Consider the following 21,639-nt stretch of genomic DNA (forward strand, 5'->3'; position numbering starts at 1 on the left):
CTCATCAGATTGTACAGGTCTATCCAAGTAATTACTGATTGTAAAATCAGGTTCCCAAGCCATAGTCAAAATAAGTTTTAATAATCATAAATGTGTCACATTTAAAAGGATTTAAAAAAAAAAAAAAAAAGCCAGCCATCCATTTTCTATACTGCATATCCTGTTCAGGGTCACCGGGAGCTGAACCCTGGACTGGTCGCCAGTCAATCACAGAGCACATAAAGAGAACCATTTAATTGAACCCACACTTTAGGCCAGGCCAGTAAACCATGACAAGTAAAATTATCTTCCTAAATCCTGTTTGATCGTTTTCTGCAGACTGGCTATGCTGGCATCCAAAGCTGCCAAGCCATCTCGGAATGCCACCTCATCTCTGGTGTCAAAGGTCGATACGGACCTCATGCTGCAGTCGGTTGACATAGCATCTACCTTTCCCTCAGAGAGGAGTGAGTCAAACAGTCGGCGGCCCTCTTCTGCCATCTGCTGCTCTGATAATCGTAGTCCTTCAAAACCATCACTGTGTGTCCGTTCCAGATGAAGGTATGGATGAGATGGCTGTTTTCCCAGCAGGGTTGAGCTCATTTTTGCTTCCTCTGGTGTGTTCTCTTCCCTTTCTGCAGCCATGTGTACATTACCACCAATGTGCGAGGCCTCCGGCTGGTCCAGAGTCATCAGATATTTAGTGATGCGCTCACTGGCACTGCTCTGGTCATATTGCTCCTTGAGTGCTGCGTCAGACATCGCAAGGTCAACAACTGTGTCACACTCTGATACGTCGCCACTCTTAATAATCCTGAAACAGAGAGGAACACAAATGAAGCTTTGTTAGCAAATTCAATAGCAAACTCAGTTATACATTGGGCAGCTGTGGCTCAGTTGGGAGAGTAGGTCATCCAGTTACTGAAAGGTCACCGGTTCGAATCGTCCGATTGTCGAAGTGTCCTTGGGTAAGACATTGAACCCTAATTTGCTTCCAGTGGGCCAGGCAGCACCTTGCATGGCAACAGCCGCCCATTGGTGTATGGATGTTTGTGTGTGAATGGTTGAATGTGAGACTTTGTAAAGCGGTTTGTCCACTCTGATGGTGTTGATAAAGCACTATATAAGTCCAGTCCATTTACACACCCGAGACCTACCTCTCAAGGTTTTTTATCTTTTCCAGTCTTTGCTGGGCAAGTGAGGCCAGTTCGCTCTTTGCCTGCTCACTTTGGACAAATTTGGTTCTCATGGTCTGTAAATCTGCAACACACAACGGTATTGTTATAACTATTGCAGGGATTTGCATTTGCGATGTTGATCTTGCATATGGTCCACATGGACCACCATTTTGAGATGTTAGAAGTACAATGAAAATATCTTAAAAATGTTCTGCTATGTACAGCGGATAAATCTATCCATCCATCAATTTTCTGTACCGCTTCTCATTAGGGTCGCGGGCATCCTGGAGCCTATCCCACCGATCTTTGGGTGAGAGGCGGAGCCAATTGCAGGGCACATATAAACAAACAAGCATTCGCACCCACACTCACACCTATGGGCAATTTAAGAGTCTTCAATTAACCTACCATGCATGTTATTGGGATGTGGGAGGAAACCGGACTACCTGGAGAAAACCCACGCAGGCACAGGGAGAACACTGCAAACTATACACAAGCAAGGCCGGGGATTTGAACCCCAGTCCTCACAACTGTAAGGCTGATGTGCTAACCAGTCGCCCACCGTGACGCCCGGATAAATCTAAATTCTTAAAATAGTCTCACTGTTGTTGATAAGTGTGTCTTTACAATGTTTGTCATCCAAGTAGTGTTGCTGTACAATAACAAAACAAAATTTAGGTTAGCAAGTTAGTAGGTGGCAAAAGACTTAACCAGATTTCATCAGTGCATTCTGTGCCTCACTGTCAAGCAGCTGTTTCTTTGTGTCCAGAAGAGATTTCCGCACTTCTGCAAGGATGCCTTGAATCTCCTGCAGTCGGGATTGAGCGTCAGCAAGATCCTCTGGCAGACTAAGCACTAAAGACAAAACATCAGCCTTTAGTCATTTAAAGAACCCCCCACCCGCTCATAATTTAAAACAGTTCTCAGGCATCATCAAACTACCCCAAGGATAGAAAATCTTACAGTGAACCCTTGTTTATTGCAGGGTTATTGCGTTCTAGTCCGACCTACGATAGGTGAAAAACTGCAATATAAAGAGATCATGTAAATGCTTAAACGCGCCAGGCATGATGCTACACTGAAGATGTGCTCCTCGAAATTCGGACTTCTACGTTTACTGTATTCCATAATACACTTAGAAATCCACAATGTAGAGGTGGTGTGAAAGATGAACCGCCTGATATTGAGGGTTCACTGTACAGCACCCTTTCACCCACTTTTTAGAGCTCTGGTGAAATCGGTTTTATTTTTGTTTTGTTTTGATGGGATATGGCTTCGTTATACTCAAACCACGCTGACATCACTGCGGCTATCCCGCGCGCAGTTTGCCTTTATACTGGAGCACAACCCACACGTGCAGTTTTGAAAATGTACTGCAGTTCTCCTCCAAGTCAGGGGTGTCGCTACGGCTGATATTGGCTAGGGCACCACTAAGTGGAGTTTCCTCTTCATTTTTTGGCCATTTCCAGTAGCCGTTTTTACTTTCCTTTCCGTAACAAGGAACAAAGCAACAACAATGGCGACCGTGGAACAGTGTCTGCTAGAACAAATGGACAAAGATGACCAGATGATAAGTTTAATTATGCTACAAAATCGATCAAGAAGGCGGCAGCGTATGTGGTATGTAGAACCAAGGGGACCGCTGAGTAAGTCATCACAGCATGTGACTAAAACGGACCAATCACGAGAGATGCCGTCACAATTTTTGCCGTGTGCACATCAAGTGACGAATAGGGGCCGCGCGGCCCAATGCATCAGTCACATGATGCAATGAAGGCCTTGTCGGCCCCGTGACGGCGGGATTATATAGAGGCCTATAGTCCTGTCAGATGCAAATGAGCCACTGCTCCACGCCTCTCCCACCACCCCACCTGCTGCAGTGTGTGCCAACTCGAGAATGTTTTTCATTACCATGACGAGTACGGGCAGAGCAAGGCATTCCATCATGAAGGCGCCACTTCTCACGTCAATTTAATGTGTGGATCCAAAACTATATATGAACTAGTCATCTTATGTCGTCATAATCCCGCAAAATTCAAAATGGCTCACTCACAGACATCTTCTTAATCAAGGATTTACTTTACTGATGGGAGTGCAGGCACTTCAGAATCAACTACTGTATTTGTATACAAGCAACTAACATACACAATTGGTATACAGGCAATCAAAAAATATCTAATACTCTATGTCCTTTTAACTACCAAGAAGCAATACAACATTCAGTATGTGGATCCTTGTAAGGATTGATTTAAAGTGGCCATCATAGTAAATAAAATGGGCAGAAACAAACACACACAAACACAAAACCTTTACCTTCTGAGGTACACAGGGTTCCAGTATTATGTTGTCGCTCTTTGTCCTTTAACTGTTTGTTCAGAAATGCCACTCGTCTGGAATAAAGACACACATTAACATGATGGTGCCCGTAGCCGGAACCACTTCTAACCCTATCTCATACCTGTGAAGCTGAGCGTTCTGGATGTGCAGCGCCTGCAGGTCTGCTAACTTTTCAGCGTCAAAATCATTGGAGTTCATCTGCGGTGACGACACTGTGATTTCCAGATGACTGAGCAACCGCTCTGCAATACTGCCTGCGCACCCGGAACCGCAGCAAATGGAGATAGGAACATGCGTCATGTTAAAGAACAGCAAAACAGATGTCAGAAGGAATTACTTGATTGGGGGCAAAACAATAATCATAAAAAGTTTGAACATCTAATTCTGTAAGATTATGTACACTTTGAACATCTAATTCAGTGATTCTTCAAATACTATTAGAGGGAGCCCAAATAGAAGTTTGCGAATCACAGAGGAGTACCGTGAGGGCCTTCAGAGCATTTTCTCCTGGCCTAAACACTATTGAAAGCACCAACCTACAATTACAACTTGATTCAATTATTATAGCATATAATAAAACATTTCCAATCTTTCATAGCATGTGTACATGTACTTTGCTCAGCTTCCAGTCATGTACAGTGCTGTACATTTTTTGTCCAATCAGATTTCAGCTTCTTTGTGTTGCCATGTAAATGTACTCTGCCCAAGACCTTCAAAATCCCAAGTGCTGGCATCAACCAAGTCTCTCTCTCTCTCTCATACACAAATACACACACACTCTCACTCACTCACAGACACACACTCACACACTCACACACACACACACACACACACACACAAAATGGTCTAACCTGGGGTGTCTAACTAATTTTAGTTAGCGGACCACATTCACCCTAATTTGATCTCAAGTGGGCTGGACCAGGCGACTGGTTAGCACATCTGCCTCACAGTTCTGAGGACCGGGGTTCAAATCCCGCCCCCGCCTGTGTGAAGTTTGTTGTACCCCACCGCTCACCCGAAGATACCTGGGATAGGCTCCAGCACGCCCGAGTGAGGATAAGTGCCACAGAAAATAGATGGATGGATGGATGGATGATGATTACAATGTTGTCAGTGTTGTTGCATATCATATGAGCAATATGACATTTTTTACAAAAATGATTTCAACAGTATTTTGAGTCAGTGAGCGTGCGCCGTTCAGTTATCCAATCTTTGTCAATGTATACATAAAAATACATACAAGTTGTGGCAGTGCGTGAAAAAAAAAACAACAAAGGTTCTACCAGACCAACCACTTTTGAACTGAAGCCTTTGACTGAATATTTCAAAATTTCAGTGTCTTAAAGTATTTCTACAGTAGCTATTTATTTTCACAGAACTGTAGTGCATAAGTGGCAGAGCATTTTATATTACTGTGCTCCTGAAACTTGGCATTGCTAAGCTTTCAAAAGTGCATCAGTCATTTTAAGTGTCATTAGTGTGGTTTCCAGTGGACAAAATTAGCAACAACAGTTGGAACCAAAAAATTAAAAATAAAAATAGCAGTGAATGTGTTCTTTATTCCCACGGGTCAGATCGGACCCCTGATGGGCCGGTTTCTGGCCCGCAGGCCATTCATTTGACACGCCTAGTCTAACCAATTTGACATCCCTGGTCTAACCAATCAGATTTTAGATTCATCACACTATGCGTTTACGCAGGCTGAGTCGCGTTGGTATTTTTCCCGTCCAACTGTGAACTATTAAGACTATGGAGTTTTGGAGGTGATGTATTGGAAGATAAAGGTAACTGTGTTTCTCGCTAAAAATAACAGTGGGGAATGCTTTAATGCCACAGATCGTTATAAATCTGTAGCATTTTTGTACATTATATTTGGGACGTGATGGTGTTATTAAGAAGTGTATTAGGTCACTGAAGTCCAGGTCCCAAACTTACCGCCCGCCACAGGAGAATCACCAGTTTAGGATGTTTGTTTTATTGGCACACTCGTCCCCATTATGTACTGTGGGTATGCACATTTATAAAGCAACAACAACAATTTATTGCTTATTATTTAGCGGACCTACAAGCTACAGCTCACTGCCTCCTCGGTGCTTCGGAGACACTAGTTTAAAAACCCCACTGTATGGTACTTGTCTCAGAATTCATGTAATACAAAAAAAGTAAAAGAAAACATACCTTTTCCAGCTAATCAAAGTCTTGAGTTCTCCCAGAAGATACTCCACAGTCCTTAGTTTGCCATGCACGAATGTCCTCCCCACTGTGTGTGTCGTGATAGGTGTCACACAACTGACCATGGTCAACCTTGTCGTTGGCATGCACGCTCAAGCGTATATCACTTTGGATGTCTGTGTCTTTCACAGGAACAGAATCACCATCCTCACCATTGAAGGAGGCTCTCTGGTAACCGCCTACTGACTGGCAGTCGGTCTGACTTCGAGTCCGTTGACTTGATGGGTGGGTGGCGTGGAGCACAGATTCAGACTGAGTCACAGATAGAAGGACGGAGGTCAAGGGCTGGGAGGGGGCGGACCCGTGAAGCGGCTGAGACGCCCTCAGTGATGGAAGTAAGTGAGACTGTCGGAGGGTGTGCCCTTCCTTCACTCCTGACTGTGAAACTGGAGGATGACATTTTGCTCTTGGAACCTGATTAGAACTCTTTTCTGAAGGTGGAATAATGCAAATGTCAATTTACAGCATCAGAGCAATCCAGGGTGACCCCTCGCAAAAACATTACTCACTCTGACTCATACATTGTTTTTGTTTTGTTGACAGTCGATGAGTTGAAATAGGAAATTGGAAGCCAAAGTCTAACAATTCCAAATGAAATATTCCACAATGTATTGCCACCATTGTTCAGTGTTTGCAGCAGTCTTTGAAAAACAGTAGAAACCAGTTTGCAAGGTATTTGCAAATGCGCAGGAATGAGTAGTCTAGAATATGGGTAGGACACTGCTGTTTTCTTTTATGCCGTTAAATTAACTTACTGTATTTTAAAAAAAAATGTACTCAATAGACTTGTATCGGTGTCAAACACAAAAATTAAATACAGCGGTGCCTTGAGACAAGTTTAATTTAATCCGCGACCGCAGTTGCAACTGAAAACACATCTCAAATCATCTACCCCTATTGAAATTGATAGGAAATGACAATCCATTCCACCCTCCTCTGCCCTCCCCTCCCCGTTTGTGTATTTTAACCCTTTTAGCATCATAGAATAGATAGAATAATATTCATTAGTTTCACAGCTTTCATGGGCAGTTTGAATGATTAAAATTGGTAATTTGAAATACACATGCGCTGCGGTGTTACCGGTGATCGCCGTGGTTTTAAGGAAAAACAGCACTCTATAATGGTGTACTTTACAAAATAGATGAATAACAGAATGTAAAGAATTAAACAGTTTGTGCATCATGATTGAATGCTGCAATTCATTTCATTGTGGTGCTCCTCCTGGTGTCCCCACCTTGGCCACTAGGAGGCAGTCATGCAGACAAACAAAGAATAGTACTTCTACTATTACTGTGACTCAATAACATCCTCGTCGTTTTTCAGAGAGGATAAAGAATATTTGCCCGTTATATGTCTACATGTGTTGCTCTGCCGTTTGTGATAAAATTTAATTGCTTACAGGGTTCTAAAAACCACAACTATCGATGCTAACCATTAGCATGTCAATGTCATTTTCAATTATGTTAGCATTAAGATAGTGGGGCTGTTCTTAAGACAACATTGTTTGGTTGTTTTAAATACACAATGTGTAATTGTCTTTGTTTTATGTTGTTTGACAATTCGACAGGGAGTAGCATTAAACAGCTTGAAGCCTCTATTATGATTAATTTTTCACGATTTGCCAAACTGCTGCTTGTTATAGAGTTGAATTCACTCACTACCACCATAAAGTACGCTTATCAAGTTTGCGGCCCCCACAAAATAAATAAATAAATCAGCCAAATGACAGCTAATATCTCGAAAAGCTTGTAAGTCGGGTCACTCGTATCTCAAGGCACCATTGTATATGACTAATGGCCAGTCAAAGAATCAGTAAATTTTTGGGACACCCTGTAGAAAATGATATCATTTTATGACTACCTGTCATTGGAGGGAATCTTTTGCTGGTCTTTTTCCCCGGTCCAGTGGATGATTTAGATTTGTCTGTGCCACCATTCACTGATTTGGGAGGGTGTGTCACAGGTTCTAAGCACAAGCGCATCCAAAACTGACATGGTTACATCACAGCACAATATGGTAACTATAGTACTAGCTCTTAATCTGGTTATAAAGATCAAGCAACTCCAAATTCCAATTCGTGACTTTGAAAGCCCTCTGACCTGCATTGTCCGCCTGGAGCATCCCAGAGAGTAAAACAGCACAACGATCCAGCCCTGAGTGAAGACTGGCCACCTGAGACAGAAGTGTGGGATGTTTTCACAATAAAAAAATTTTTTATGCTTTGCTGTGAAATGACATATAGGATGGAAGATTGTTAGTGGATGAATGACAGGGGATTACGATAAAGACAACTACTAATAAAAATATCTGTCAAAATCAGTCCCTCCCTCCTAGTAGAGACTCCCAACTCACCACCAAAACCTCAAAATTCACCTTTAAGATCAGTTGTCTAAACTAACTAAGTACAAATACTTTGTGGGAGTACGAAGGTATGTGTACTTCAATTGAGTATCTTTCCGAAACCTTTGTATCCCCTCATTTCAAAACAGATATCTGTACTAAGAGTGAAACGATTCCTATTAGCAACGATTCAGGATTCGTGGTTGCCGATTAAATTCAAGGACGATTTAGTTCATTTGGAACGATCCGATCCGAATCCATTCAATTTTCTGAGCCGCTTCTCCTCAATAGGGTCGCGGTCGTGCTAGAGCCTATCCCAGCTATCATCAGGCAGGAGGCGAGGTACACCCTGAACTGGTTGCCAGCCAATCGTAGGGCACATACAAACAAACAACCATTCACACTCACATTCACACCTACAGGCAATTTAGAGTCCCAATGCATGTTTTTGGGATGTGGGAGGAAACCGGAGTGCCCGGAGAAAACCCACGCAGGCATGGGGAGAACATGCAAACTCCACAACAACTCAAAATGTATTACGCGTCCTAGACGATGCAATCTCATTAATATTACTACTACGAATACTCTGCGGGTAAATAGCACCGATCAGCCCAGTGTAATGAAAATCGCTCTTATGAATAGTAGATCACTTCCCTCTAAAGCTTTGCTAGTCAATGATCTTATCATGGACTGATGATTGGTCTTTGCGCGACAAAAACCAGATGAGTTTTAAACCACTTAATGAGGCGTCACGCCCAAACTTTGTGAGTTCACGTTGCAAATCCTATTAAGAAGGGAGGGAGAGGGTGTAGCCCTCGTCTCCGAATCCATTTTCGACCTTCGCATTAGTCCAAACAACTACTTTAAAACATTTGAGGCTCTCGTTATGCCAACTACAACACGATTGCCGTTCTATCTTGGTTATCTACCACCCACCGGCCCTTACTTTGTCTTTTTAGATTAAAACTCAGAATTTATTGCTGACTTGGTGACCCACACAGAAAATATATTAATAATCAGTGACTTTTAATATTAATATGAATTCCTGTTGGAACCTATTAGTGCAGTGTTACTGCCAATAATTTATACTTTTTGTTTCGTGCAATTAATACATGAACTGACCCATAATAACGGTAATACTTAAGATTTGGTTTTAACATTTGCGACCTCAAATGTAATGATACTTCCCAATACCACTGCTATGTCCGAGCAAGTCTTAGCCCATTGCCATCATTCTGACCACAACCAAAGGTTATAGTAGCCGTAACATAAGTTCTTCCACTAATACTGAACTTGCTGAGCTGTTATCCTCAGCGGTTCCCTCATTTCCTTCTTATGTGGGTCTTATTGACAATCTGACAAATGATTTTAATGTGGTTATGTGTAACGCTCTTGACACCGCAGCGCCATTAAGACTTAAAACTCATCCTAAGAAATTTATTCCTTGGTTCACAGTGGGTTCTCTGAGGCGGGCTCTCCTATCTCTGGGTTTGAGGTCACCGCGGTAGTTAAAAAGCTCCTCGGTGGCAAGGCCCAGGGGGTGGATGAGATTCGGTCGGAGTTCCTAAAGGCTCTGGATGTTGTGGGGCTGTCCTGGTTGACAGGCCTCTGCAACATCGCATGGACATCGGGGACAGTGCCTCTGGATTGGCAGACTGGGGTGGTGGTCCCCCTTTTTAAGAAGGGGGACCGGCGGGTGTGTTCCAACTACAGGGGGATCACAATCCTCAGCCTCTCTGGTAAGGTCTATTGAGGGGTGCTGGAGAGGAGGGTCAGTCGGGAAGTCGAATCTCAGATTCAGGAGGAGCAGTGTGGTTTTCGTCCTGGCCGTGGAACAGTGGACCAGCTCTACACCCTCGGCAGTGTCCTCGAGGGTGCATGGGAGTTCGCCCAACCAGTCTATATGTGTTTTTTGGACTTGGAGAAGGCGTTTGACCGTGTCCCTCAGGGAGTCCTGTGGAGGGTGCTTCGGGAGTATGGGGTACCGAACACCCTGATATGGCCTGTTCGGTCCCCTGTACGACCTGAGTCAGAGTTTGGTCCGCATATGCGGCAGTAAGTCGGACTCGTTCCAGGTGAGGGTTGGACTCCGCCAAGGCTGCCCTTTGTCACAGATTCTGTTCATAACTTTTATGGACAGAATTTCAAGGCGCAGCCGAGGCGTAGAGGGGGTCTGGTTTGGTGGCCTCAGTATTGAATCTCTGCTTTTTGCAGATGATTTGGTTCTGTTGGCTTCATCAAGCCGTACGTCCAAATCTCACTGGAGCAGTTCGCAGCAGAGTGTGAAGCGGCTGGGATGAGAATCAGAACCTCCAAATCTGAGACCATGGTCCTCAGTCAGAAAAGGGTGGCGTGCCCTCTCCAGGTCGGGGATGAGATCCTGCCCCAAGTGGAGGAGTTCAAGTATCTTGGGGTCTTGTTCACGAGTGAGGGAAGAATGGAACGGGAGATCGACAGGCGGATCGGTGCAGCTTCTGCAGTGATGCAGACTTTGTATCGGTCCGTTGTGGTAAAGAAGGAGCTCAGCCGAAAGGCGAAGCTCTCAATTTACCGGTCAATCTACGTTCCTACCCTCACTTATGGTCACGAGCTGCGGGTCGTCCGCAGGGTGTCCGGGCTCTCCCTTAGAGATAGGGTGAGAAGCTCGGTCATCCGGGAGGATCACAGAGTAGAGTCGCCCACGCGCGCAGTTTTAAAAATGTACTGTAGTTCACCTCCAAGTCGGGGGTGTCGCTACAGCAGGGTTTTGGGTAGGACACCATAGGGTGGAGTTTCCTCTGTATTTTTTTGGGCCATTTCCAGTAGCCGTTTTTTTCCCCCTTTCCTTTTAGTAACAAGGAACAAAGCAACAACAATCGTGACCGTGGAACAGTGTCTGCTAGAACAAATGGACCTAGATGACACAGTTTAATTATGGTACAAAATCGATCGAGAAGGCGGCGGCGTAGATGGTATGTAGAACCAAGGGGCACGCCGAGTACGCCATCACAGTATGTGACTAATACAGACCAATCGCCGTTCGACGCGCAGCCACAAATTTCTGCCGTGTGCACATCACGCTACGCAGAGGGGCCGCTCGGGGCAATTCGGTCAGTCACGTGATGCGGGCGTTGTCGGCCACACAACCGTGGGAGTATAAAGAGGCCTTTATCAAAAGCCCCAACCTTGACCCTGAGTGTCTTTGCAATTATAGGCCGGTGGCAAATCTCCCATTTAAAAAAATATTGAAAGAAATTGCTTAATGATCACATGGCCTCCACCAATCTATTTGAACTTCTTCAGTCCTAATTCAGGCCAGACTACTCTACTGAAACGGCTTTTGCAGAAGTGACAAATGATCTTTTACTAGGTATGAATTGTGACACCTCGGCAATGCCATTATTATAACGCTACGTCAGCGCTGCCTTTAATACCGTTGATCACAATATAATACTAGACCTCCTCAAAACGCGTATCGGTATTACAGGCCCAGCACATTCTAGGTTTAGATTTTATCTCCGGATAGTACTAGAGCGGCTCCAACTACCGGAGACAGATTCCTTGTGTGTTTTGGACATACTTGGCAAATAAAGATGATTCTGATCTCTTGGATAGGAACACACAGTGTAATTCATGGTAATGTGACTTCTGAGTATTGTATTGTCACTTGCGGAGTCCTGCAGGGATCGATACTCAGCCCTCTTTTATTCAGTATTTATATGCTGCTGCTTGGCAATATCATACGCAAATATCAGATTAGCTTTCACTGTTATGCTGATGATAATCAACTATAAATGCCATTAAAACTAACTACCCCACCCGATTGCGCTAATGTGGAGTCATCTCTAGGGTTGGGTATCGAGAATCGATTGGAACCGGGACTAACGTTTCGGTTCTCCCAGAGCTGTTCAAATTTAAAAAAATTCGGTTCCCGGTTTCGATGCCAGCCGCGAAGTAGTCGTGGCGAAAAGCAACAAAGCAGCGGTGTAAACCAATGAAGAACAACGGCAACGATGACGTGCTTGTGCCCAACGGCACCAGCGGCGAACAAAAGTGTGTCTTAACTTTGTTAAAATGATTGACCAGTCGCCTCAGTGCAACACTTGAAATAAGATATTGTGCAAAGGAGTTGTTCCCGATATGTAGCATGTGACGTGCTCTGAACCTCAGCCTACACCGCGCGGAGCTTCAGTGAAGTCAACTCTGTCACTTGGGTGAGTGAAACAATAAAATACATCTATGCCAACATTGAGACAGCTAACAAGGTAAATGGTTGCTTACACGTTGGTTTGTAGTGTTTATTTTAGTCGTCAAACCAACGTAAGCGCCAATGACAAAAAAAGACAAAACTAAAATAAAATAAGGCTTAACATTCTGCTAAAATTCACCATAGCTACTTTAGATCACAATGAATTGGGAAATTCACAAATGTTGTCTCCCAGTATCACAAACACTAACCTTGTGCCTCATCGGTGGGTAGGGAAAGGAATCAGAGTTTTAGAGAATTTGGTTCCATCCAGGCGGCACGGTGGACGACTGGTTAGAGCATCTGCCTCACAGTTCTAAAGAGCGGGGTTCAATCCCCGTCCTCACCTGTGTGGAGTTTGCATGTTCTCCCCGTGCCTGCGTGGGTTTTCTCCGGGCACTCCGGTTTCCTCCCACATCCCAAAAACATGCATGGTAGGTTAATTGACAACTCTAAATCGCCCGTAGGTGTGCATGTGAGTGCGACTGGTTGTTTGTTTGTATGTGCCCTGCGATTGGCTGGCAACCAGTTCAGGGTGTTCCCCGCCTCCTGCCCGATGATAGCTGGGATAGGCTCCAGTACGCCCGCGACTCTAGTGAGGAGAAGCGGCTCAGAAAAATGGATGGATGGATGAATGGTTCCTTCCATTAAAAATCACCGGTGCCATGTGAAGTTACTTTTCGTGCCAAAATGCTGAGTTCCGATGTGTAGCCTTCAAAATAAAAGGCTACAGGCTTAAAACAAGAAGTCAAGTTAAAACTTGCACATGTACAACCCCAATTCCAATGAAGTTGGGACGTTGTGTTAAACAAATAAAAACAGAATACAATGATTTGCAAATCATGTTCAACCTATATTTAATCGAATACACCACAAAGACACGATATGTAATGTTCAAACTGATAAACTTTATTGTTTTTAGCAAATAATCATTAACTTTGAATTTTATGGTTGCAACACGTTCCAAAAAAGCTGGGACAGGTGGCAAAAAAGACTGAGATAGTTGAGGAATGCTCATCAAACACCTGTTTGGAACATCCCACAGGTGAACAGGCTAATTGGGAACAGGTGGGTGCCATGATTGGGTATAAAAGGAGCTTCCCTGAACTGCTGTCATTCATAAGCAACAATGGGGCGAGGTTCACCTCTTTGTGAACAAGTGCGTAAGAAAGTAGTCAAACAGTTTAAGGACAATGTTCCTCAATGTACAATTGCAAGGAATTTAGGGATTTCATCATCTACGGTCCATTATATAATCAAAAGGTTCAGAGAATCTGGAGAAATCACTGCATGTAAGTGGCAAGGCCAAAAACCAACATTGAATGCCCGTGACCTTCGATCCCTCAGGCGGCACTGCATCAAAAAACGACATCAATGTGTAAAGGATACCACCACATTGGCTCAAGAACACTTCAGAAAACCAACGTTAGTAAATACAGTTTGGCCCTACATCCGTAAGTGCAACTTGAAACTCTACCATGCAAAGCAAAAGCCATTTATCAACAACACCCAGAAACGCCACCAGCTTCTCTGGGCCTGGGCTCATCTAAAATGGACTGATGCAAAGTGGAAAAGTGTTCTGTGTGAAAAAAAAAAATAAAACAATTTGAAAAGATGTCCACATTTCAAATTGTTTTGGGAAATTGTGGACGTCGTGTCCTCCGGGCCAAAGAGGAAAATAACTATCTGGACTGTTATGGACGCAAAGTTCAAAAGCCAGCATCTGTGATGGTATGGGGCTGGATTAGTGCCAATGGCATGGGTAACTTACACATCTGTGAAGGCACCATTAATGCTGATAGGTACATACAGGTTTTGGAGAAACATATGCTGCCATCCAAGCAACCTCTTTTTCATGGACGCCCCTGCTTATTTCAGGAAGACAATGGCAAACCACATTCTGCACGTGTTACAACAGCGTGGCTTTGTAGTAAAAGAGTACTAGACTGGCCTACCAGCAGTCCAGACCTGTATCCCAAAATGTGAAAATGTGTGGCGCATTATGAAGTGTAAAATACGACGAGAGACTCCAGACTGTTGAACAGCTGTAGCTGTACATCAAGCAAGAATGGGAAAAAATTCCACCACCAAAGCTTCAACAATTAGTGTCCTCAGTTCCAAAATGTTTATTGAATGTTGTTAAAAGAAAAGGTGATGTAACACAGTGGTAAAGATGACCCTGTCCCAGCCTTTTTGGAACATGTTGCAGCCATAAAATTCTAAGTTAATGATTATTTGCTAAAAACAATAAAATGTATCAGTTTTAACATTAAATATCTTGCCTTTGTCATGTATTCATTTAAATATAGGTTGAACATGATTTGCAAATCATTGTATTTTGTTTTTATTTATGTTTAACACAACGTGCCAACTTCATTGGAATTGGGATTTTAAACCATTTGATGTGATGAAACAGAATACAGGGGAAGCTATATTAGCATTGTTAAAATAACTATTTTAAGTCAATAAAGTCAATAACCATTATAAAGTAAACTCTCAGTCAACTGGATGAGTGAAACAATAAAATAAAATATTTAAAACAGTTAAAATATATTTCAACAATGCTATATTTAACGTTTAGCTGCAACAATTAATTAATACTAAGTCAACTGGGTTAGTTCCACACACATTGCCTTTTAGTTCATAGGTTTGATATTGATACTGGTTATAAAGAACCTCGAGTCAAATGTTGATTGTAGTCTATGCTGTGGGCTGCTAAGAAAATGGATGTTCATAATTTGGACACCCTTTATTTAAACCATGCAAACTTGTTTGACCCAGCCCCCTAAAATAATCGGAATTGAGAATCATTTGGAACCGGAATCGAACTAAGGAACCGGAATGGGAATCGCTCAAGTTCAAACGATGCCCAACCCTAGTCAGTCTCACTGAGATTAAACAATGGATGTAACTTTTTGCTCCTTAACCCTGAGAAAACTGAGCTTTTGATTATTGGCCGTGCTAAACATAGCCACTTGTTTAAGGACACCACTGAGTTTTGAGAAAAGCACCATTACCCGAAGCGAGTCAGCAAAAATCTCGGCGATATATTTGACTAAACTCACTCGTTTCAAAAGCACATTAACAATGTTACCAGAACTGCGTTTTTTCTTCGCAATATCGCTAAGATACGGCCCACACTATCCACTAGTGAGACAGAGATTATAGTCCACACATTTGTTACGTCTCACCTCGACAATTGTAACATGCTACTTTTTACTCTTCCCATGTCAAGCATTAAAAGCCTGCAGTTATAACAAAATGCTGCAGCAAGACCTTTGACGAGGATGAGAAAGTTCGATCATATTACCAACATTCTGGCCAACTTGCATTGGCTCCCGGTCTACTTGAGATGCAATTTTATGGTCCTGTGAGTTACGCATCCGCAAAATTACACCGGTTAGCACCCTCTTGTACCGCTGACTTAGTTGTACCGTACATTCAGTGCCAAAACCTACGCTAGCAGAACTCTAGTCTTTTGGTGACTCAATGAGCCGAAAAGAACTCTGCAGGCTCTCGAGCATTTTCTATTTGTGCTCCAGTACTCTGGAATGCCATACATGTGGATATTAGAGCTGCTTTCTCAGTAGAAATGTTTAAATCCCGGCGTAAGACTTATTTCTACTCTTTGGCATTTAGTTAAAGTATATGTAGGCCTGTTTTACTGCCGCTTGACCTCTCTCTTCCACCCTCATCTCCAGCTCGGAGAGAGTTCTAGGTGAGGTTGACGGAATATGAGGCTGTTGGTGTTTGGGTTCTGCACCGACCAACTGGGACAAGATCTGAGGTGGACCACTTCCCGTGGAGTGGTTGCCATGGAGAATTCTGCTCCGACCGACCGGGCAAGGTCCTGATGCAGAACCACAGAAGGAGTCTATCCTGCGGCGCATTTTCTTTTTAAATGGAATCTTATGCCATCTTAATGAACATTGTAGAGCACCAGACTATGTGATAAACGTTACCCACTCGACATCCATTGCAGCCTGGTCATCCTGGAAGGGGGATCACCCCCATCTGCGGTCCCCTCTTAATGTTTATTTTTTTCCGCAAATGGGGTTTTGAGTTTTTCCTTGCCCTATTGGGGGGTTTAAATTAGGGGGATGTCATCAATCATTGCCAATTGTGGGACTGTGAAGCCCTTTGAGACGCATTTGTAATTATGAGCTATACAAATAAACTTGACTCAAAGCTAAATAAATGAACAAACCTGCTGTTCTTGGCACAAACATGGGCCTGAAATATTCTCAATAGCCTCCTTGTCATCTGCCATCCACCAGACAGACCGGACGTCTTTCACGTCAATAAAAGTGCTTAAAAAGCAACACACACACACACACACACACACACACACTGTAGTGTCTCGTCCAACCACTAGGGGCACTACGGAAAGGATGTGTGGCGTAGAAAAGGAAATGAGATGATGATGATAAGGATGATCAAGAAAGTAGCCTTGACAGGGCTAACTGAAAAATCAAGCCCAGTTAAAGGAATTACAAAGTTTTTCTGGGAAATACAACACGTACACACCTCCATATAAGGCCTGCTGCGCTTAAATCCAGTGTGTTATTTCCAAGTAGCCATACAATCGATTGATTACCTTTTAAAACGATTTAAAATCAATACATTTACATCCGGAAGGCTAACTTGCCGAGCACAGATTGATCCCGTTGGGTCACAAGACTATTCGTCGATACATCGATATAATGAATGAATCATTACGCCATTAATCTGTACTTTCTACTCTGTTGTCAAAATAAGCTTGTTACTTTTTTTTAATTTTTTTTAAACTTCTACAGATGACAACAGAATAAAAAAAAGATGAAAATAGAGAAGTCGCCCACGGTTGTAATCTTGATTGATTGAGATCTTGTTTTTTTATGAGACAGAAAAAAAAAAAAGGGGACAGGAACATGGAGGAATCTGAACCGTGGAGCATTAACAACAATGGCAACAGATTCGGAGAAACAAGGTATCCTCTTCCATGGCTTTAAGATAATTGTTTGATGTTGTCAACTCCAAGAAGGATTTGTGGCGAATGCGTTGTCTTGTGCCAGCCTAAAAATCACCAGCTCCTTGTGTTGAAGAATTCTCCATCTAATCAGAAATAAAAAAAATTTTTAAACATTACCTAATTTTGCGTTTTTCGTTACTCAGCTCAAAACGTTAGCAAAGCACTGATAGCATTGACTTTTTTTTTTTTAATCTCAGAATTAGCACTATGTAAGTTAATAAAATACGTTTTTTCTCAAAACCCAAGTTATCAAAGTCTGTACTTTTTTTTTTGCTTTAAGTACAGACGTTTAATCAGAACTTCACTTTACCATTCCCCGCCCCCCCCTCCCCCTGGTGGGCTGCAACCAACCAATGTTATAAGGTGCAAGTAATCTGTACTTTTATATAGTTACTTTTGCTACTTCTGTCCAAGATTGCCTACAAATAACAACAATTGTTTCTTTAACTTTATCACTTCACATTTGTTTCCAAAAAGAGTCTTCAAGAATCATGAAAATCACTATAAACATTCCCCTCCAAAAGTATTGTAACAGCAAGGTCAATTCCTTTGTTTTTGTTGTATACTGAATACATTTGGGTTTCAGATCAAAAGATGAATGAGACAAAATTACAGAATTCCATCTTTTATTTCATGGTATTTACATCTAGATGTGTTAAACAACTCAGGACGGGACACCTATTGTTTGAAACCACTCACTTTTCATGTGAGCAAAATTATTGGAACAGGACTAATGCTTCTGTTTCTACTTGCTCATAAAACATTAGATAGTACTTGTTTTTGGCTTTGGGTTTCACCTGTGAAAACTGCATTCGCTGTTGAGCAAACATGAAGACCACAGAGAATCTGTGGGAGAAAAGCAAGTGATTTTGAAGCTGAGAGAAGATTGAAAATCGATCAGAGCTATTGGACAACCATTGGGCATAGCCAAAACAACAATTTGGAATGTCCTGAAAAACAAAGAAACTACCGGTGTACTGAGCAGGAGACATTGAACAGATTGGCCAAGGGTATCAAGAGCAGTTGATAACAGAAACATTGTGAGAGCTGTGAAGAAACACCAAAAGTCAACAGTCAGTGACATCACAGCCAACCTCCACAGGGCAGGGGTGAAGGTATCACAATCCACTGTTCGAAGAAGACTTCGAGAGAAGAAATATACTGGCCATACCACAAGATGCAAGCTACGCATCATCAAAAAGAATCGGAAGGCCAGATTGGATTTTGCAAAGTACAGAGATGACCCACAAAAGTTTTGGAACAAAGTTTTATGGACTGATGAGACAAAGATTAACCTCTACCAAAGTGATGGAAAGGCCGAAGTATGGCGAACGAAATCTGCTTATGATCCAAAACACACAAACTCATCTGTGAAGCATGGTGGAGGTAATATCATGGTTTGGGATTACATGGCTGCTTTTGGAACAGGCTCACTAATCTTTATTGATTAGACTTTACACCGATCTGATCGGCATCGGCCAATAATTAGCATTTTATGCTGATCAGCTTGAATGGCATAATTTGCCGATCCTATCAATGACGTAATTGATCGGCTCCGCAAAAGACATTTACTCCACCTCGCCACTGTGTACAGTATATTTGAATCCAAAAGCTAGTTTATTTTTAGGCTTGTTGTGTCTTTTTAGGTAGTACTGTAAATATCTGACCGCCAATTAATTTTTTTTTTTTTTTTTTTTTTTTTTTTTTTTTTTTTAAACTGCGGCGGTGTGGGACAGACAACACTTCTGAGACAGACAACGCGTAAATCTTGGATCAGACTAAAAGACAAATTTGGTCTTTCACGATTGCACTATGTCAGACTACTGCAATAAAATATTTTATTCCGATACCACCGCATCACGTCTTTTACGATCACCGGCCTTTTTCTATTCAACTCAAACGCGACCGGATACACTCGTTACCATGGCGACAACACCACCAATTGATCACGTCGTGTGTATTATAAGAACAAAATGGGGAAAAAAACCTGTGCTAGTGGTCACTGGTGCTCGGGAGAGGACTATCATTCGAGGATTGCTTGAGGTATGTTCACGTACTTTTAATACGATACTGCTCGCAAGCAGCCAACAAGATGGTATGTAGCCTAGCAAGCTAGTGCTAGCACTAACGGTTGTACGTAAACATGCCGGCGTTATGTCGAATCATGCTCCAAAGTTTCTTTGTGTGTGAAGTAATTCAATTACAGTAAAGTAATTCAATTACAGTAAGTTAGCACCCATTATTTCTGTCATGTTGTAATGTTGGTTTGACCTGACTGAATAGAATACATGACCTGAATAGAGAATACTTCTGAAGATACTCAGTATACAGTAGACAAGTATATCCAGTAAATGAACAAGTCATTTAAATCAAGACATTGCTCCATCTTGTGATCGGCCCCAAAAATCCTGATCGTGTAAAGCCTATTATTGATGTAACTCGTGATGCTAGCAGCAGAATGAATTCTGAAGTCTACAAAACCATTTTGTCTGGCAATTTACAGAAAAATACTAACTAATCATGAGAAGCTTCATCATGTAACAAGACAAGGACCCAAAACATACTGCCACCACAACAAAGGACTTCATCAGGTCGAAAAAGTGCAAGGTCTCAGACTGGCCAAGTCAATCACCGGACCTTAACCCAAAACAGCATGAATTTTACCTCCTGAAGAGGAGGCTGAAGGGATAAACCCCCAGAAACAAACAAGAACTGAAAGAGGCTGCAGTAAAGGCCTGGAAAAGCATTTCAAATGAAAAATGCAACAGTCTGGTGAAGTCAATGGGTCGCAGGCTTGACGGAGTTATTGCAAGGGTTATGCTACCAAAATATTTAATGTTATTCACCATAAGTTAATTTAATAATTTCTGATCCAATACTTTTGCTCACTTGAAAAGTGGGTGGCTTCACACAAAAGGTGCTCTGTCTGGAGTTGTTTAACACATCGAGATGTAAATCCCATGTAATAAGAGCTGGAATTCTAAACTTTTGACTCATATTCGTATTTTGATCTGAAACCAAAATGTCTTTAGTATACAACAAAAACGAAGGAATTAACTTTACCATTCCAATACTTTTGGAGGGGACTGTACATACAACAAATAGATTTTTTAATTTTTATTAATAATCCATTATTACTTATAGTATACATCCTTTTGGCGGCATGGTGATGACTGGTTTGGACATCTGCCTCACAGTTCTGAGGACTCTAGTTCAAATCCGGCCTCGGCAGGTGTGGAGTTTGCATGTTATCCCCGTGCCCGTATGGATTTTCTCCGGGTACTCCGGTTTCCTCCCACATTCCAAAACCATGCATAGTAGGTTAACTGGAGACTCTAAATTGCCCGTTGGTGTGAATGTGAGTGCAAATGGTTGTTTGTTTATATGTGCCCTGCGATTGGCTGGCGACCAGTTAAGGGTGTACCCCGCCTCTCACGCAAAGCTAGCTGGGATAGGCTCCAGCACTCATGCATCCCTAGTGAGGATAAGCGGTTTGGAAAATGGATGGAGTGGACATACATCCTTTTGTCTTAATCTATGTTCACCTGGTCTTGAGGGTCAGTGGAATACAAAGAGAATGCCGGTTCCTTTCGTCCTGGAAAGGTGGCTCTGATCATATAATAGAAAAAAAATATATATCCATTAATTAGGAGCATGCCGTGTATCCAAGAAAAATTTAAAACATGTAATAACACAAAAAATGAACTTGCCGTTTCCTGGCCTGTTGTACTTTGGCTCCGCCACCTGGCAGCCTTCCAGATGTCAGTACCTGTCAATCACAAGCCTGGTGTTTCAATTCATCCACCCATTTCCATACCACTAATCTTGTTCAGGGTTACAGGGAAGCTTGGTTCTATCCCCGCTAGCTGAGAGGTGGGGTAAACCGGACTGATCATGTTTCAATCACTGTGCAGAGTTAATGGAACACAGATTAGTATTAAAGTCGGCTAACATGACAGTGACACTTAAAAGAGGCAGACAGCCGTTCAAACTTATATTTGAACCTATAGGCATTTTTTAGACTTATGTTAACACGTTTGATTAATTTAAACTGGATTTACACTGCAGGTCAAATTGCTCAATTCCCACATCTGATTTTTCTGACTGCCTAGTTGCATGTACATTGCAAGAGCCACCTATTCGATTTGCATTCACAGAATACATGAAACAGTCCTGCATGCATGAACGGCCAAATTACAAATAACTTTACAAACCAAGCATCTACACCAGACAATGACAGTTTAAATCCACATTGCATGCCATTTTTTTGGCCTGGGCTGACTCTTCCCCAGATTGATTTAAACGAGAGTTAATGCCACATTACTTCAATGGACGCA

The 21,639-nt window shown here is 42.4% G+C and overlaps 2 protein-coding genes across 3 annotated transcripts; both read right to left on the bottom strand.

Moving 5' to 3' along the window:
* Positions 1-136: 136 nt before the first annotated feature.
* On the bottom strand, positions 137-3,933 carry ccdc14 (coiled-coil domain containing 14). Of its 2 annotated transcripts, none has more exons than XM_061690281.1 (5): positions 3,616-3,933; positions 3,471-3,547; positions 1,899-2,012; positions 1,137-1,239; positions 137-793 (listed from the first exon to the last, which is right to left on the bottom strand). In XM_061690281.1, the coding sequence occupies exons 1-5, from the start codon at positions 3,792-3,794 to the stop codon at positions 283-285; spliced, it is 984 nt and encodes a 327-aa protein (XP_061546265.1). In that variant the 5' UTR covers positions 3,795-3,933; the 3' UTR covers positions 137-282. The 2 variants fall into 2 exon arrangements, with proteins under 2 accessions (XP_061546265.1, XP_061546179.1); XM_061690195.1 differs by having other exon boundaries at positions 1,869-2,012; positions 3,616-3,932.
* A 1,624-nt stretch (positions 3,934-5,557) lies between these two features.
* Positions 5,558-21,062, bottom strand: LOC133405795 (uncharacterized). The gene is made up of 6 exons (XM_061682773.1): positions 21,013-21,062; positions 20,848-20,911; positions 17,358-17,385; positions 7,826-7,898; positions 7,587-7,691; positions 5,558-6,157 (listed from the first exon to the last, which is right to left on the bottom strand). The coding sequence occupies exons 4-6, from the start codon at positions 7,845-7,847 to the stop codon at positions 5,682-5,684; spliced, it is 603 nt and encodes a 200-aa protein (XP_061538757.1). The 5' UTR covers positions 7,848-7,898; positions 17,358-17,385; positions 20,848-20,911; positions 21,013-21,062; the 3' UTR covers positions 5,558-5,681.
* Positions 21,063-21,639: the final 577 nt, after the last annotated feature.

The sequence above is a fragment of the Phycodurus eques genome, chromosome 1 (assembly GCF_024500275.1).
Source record: "Phycodurus eques isolate BA_2022a chromosome 1, UOR_Pequ_1.1, whole genome shotgun sequence".
Classification (NCBI taxonomy): domain Eukaryota; kingdom Metazoa; phylum Chordata; class Actinopteri; order Syngnathiformes; family Syngnathidae; genus Phycodurus; species Phycodurus eques.

Bases quoted from the DNA above. Each gene is read 5' to 3' on its own strand.
- LOC133405795 (XM_061682773.1), bottom strand. From the start codon at position 7,847: ATGCTCCAGGCGGACAATGCAG. The intron at 7,692-7,825 runs GTCAGAGGGCTT...GCTTGTGCTTAG, and splicing joins GCTCCAGGCGGACAATGCAG to AACCTGTGACACACCCTCCC. The intron at 6,158-7,586 runs GTAGTCATAAAA...TTCCACCTTCAG, and splicing joins AAGATTCCCTCCAATGACAG to AAAAGAGTTCTAATCAGGTT.
- ccdc14 (XM_061690195.1), bottom strand. From the start codon at position 3,794: ATGACGCATGTTCCTATCTCCATTTGCTGCGGTTCCGGGTGCGCAGGC. The intron at 3,548-3,615 runs GTATGAGATAGG...TCTTTATTCCAG, and splicing joins CAGAACGCTCAGCTTCACAG to ACGAGTGGCATTTCTGAACA. The intron at 794-1,136 runs GTAGGTCTCGGG...TCTCTGTTTCAG, and splicing joins AAGATAAAAAACCTTGAGAG to GATTATTAAGAGTGGCGACG.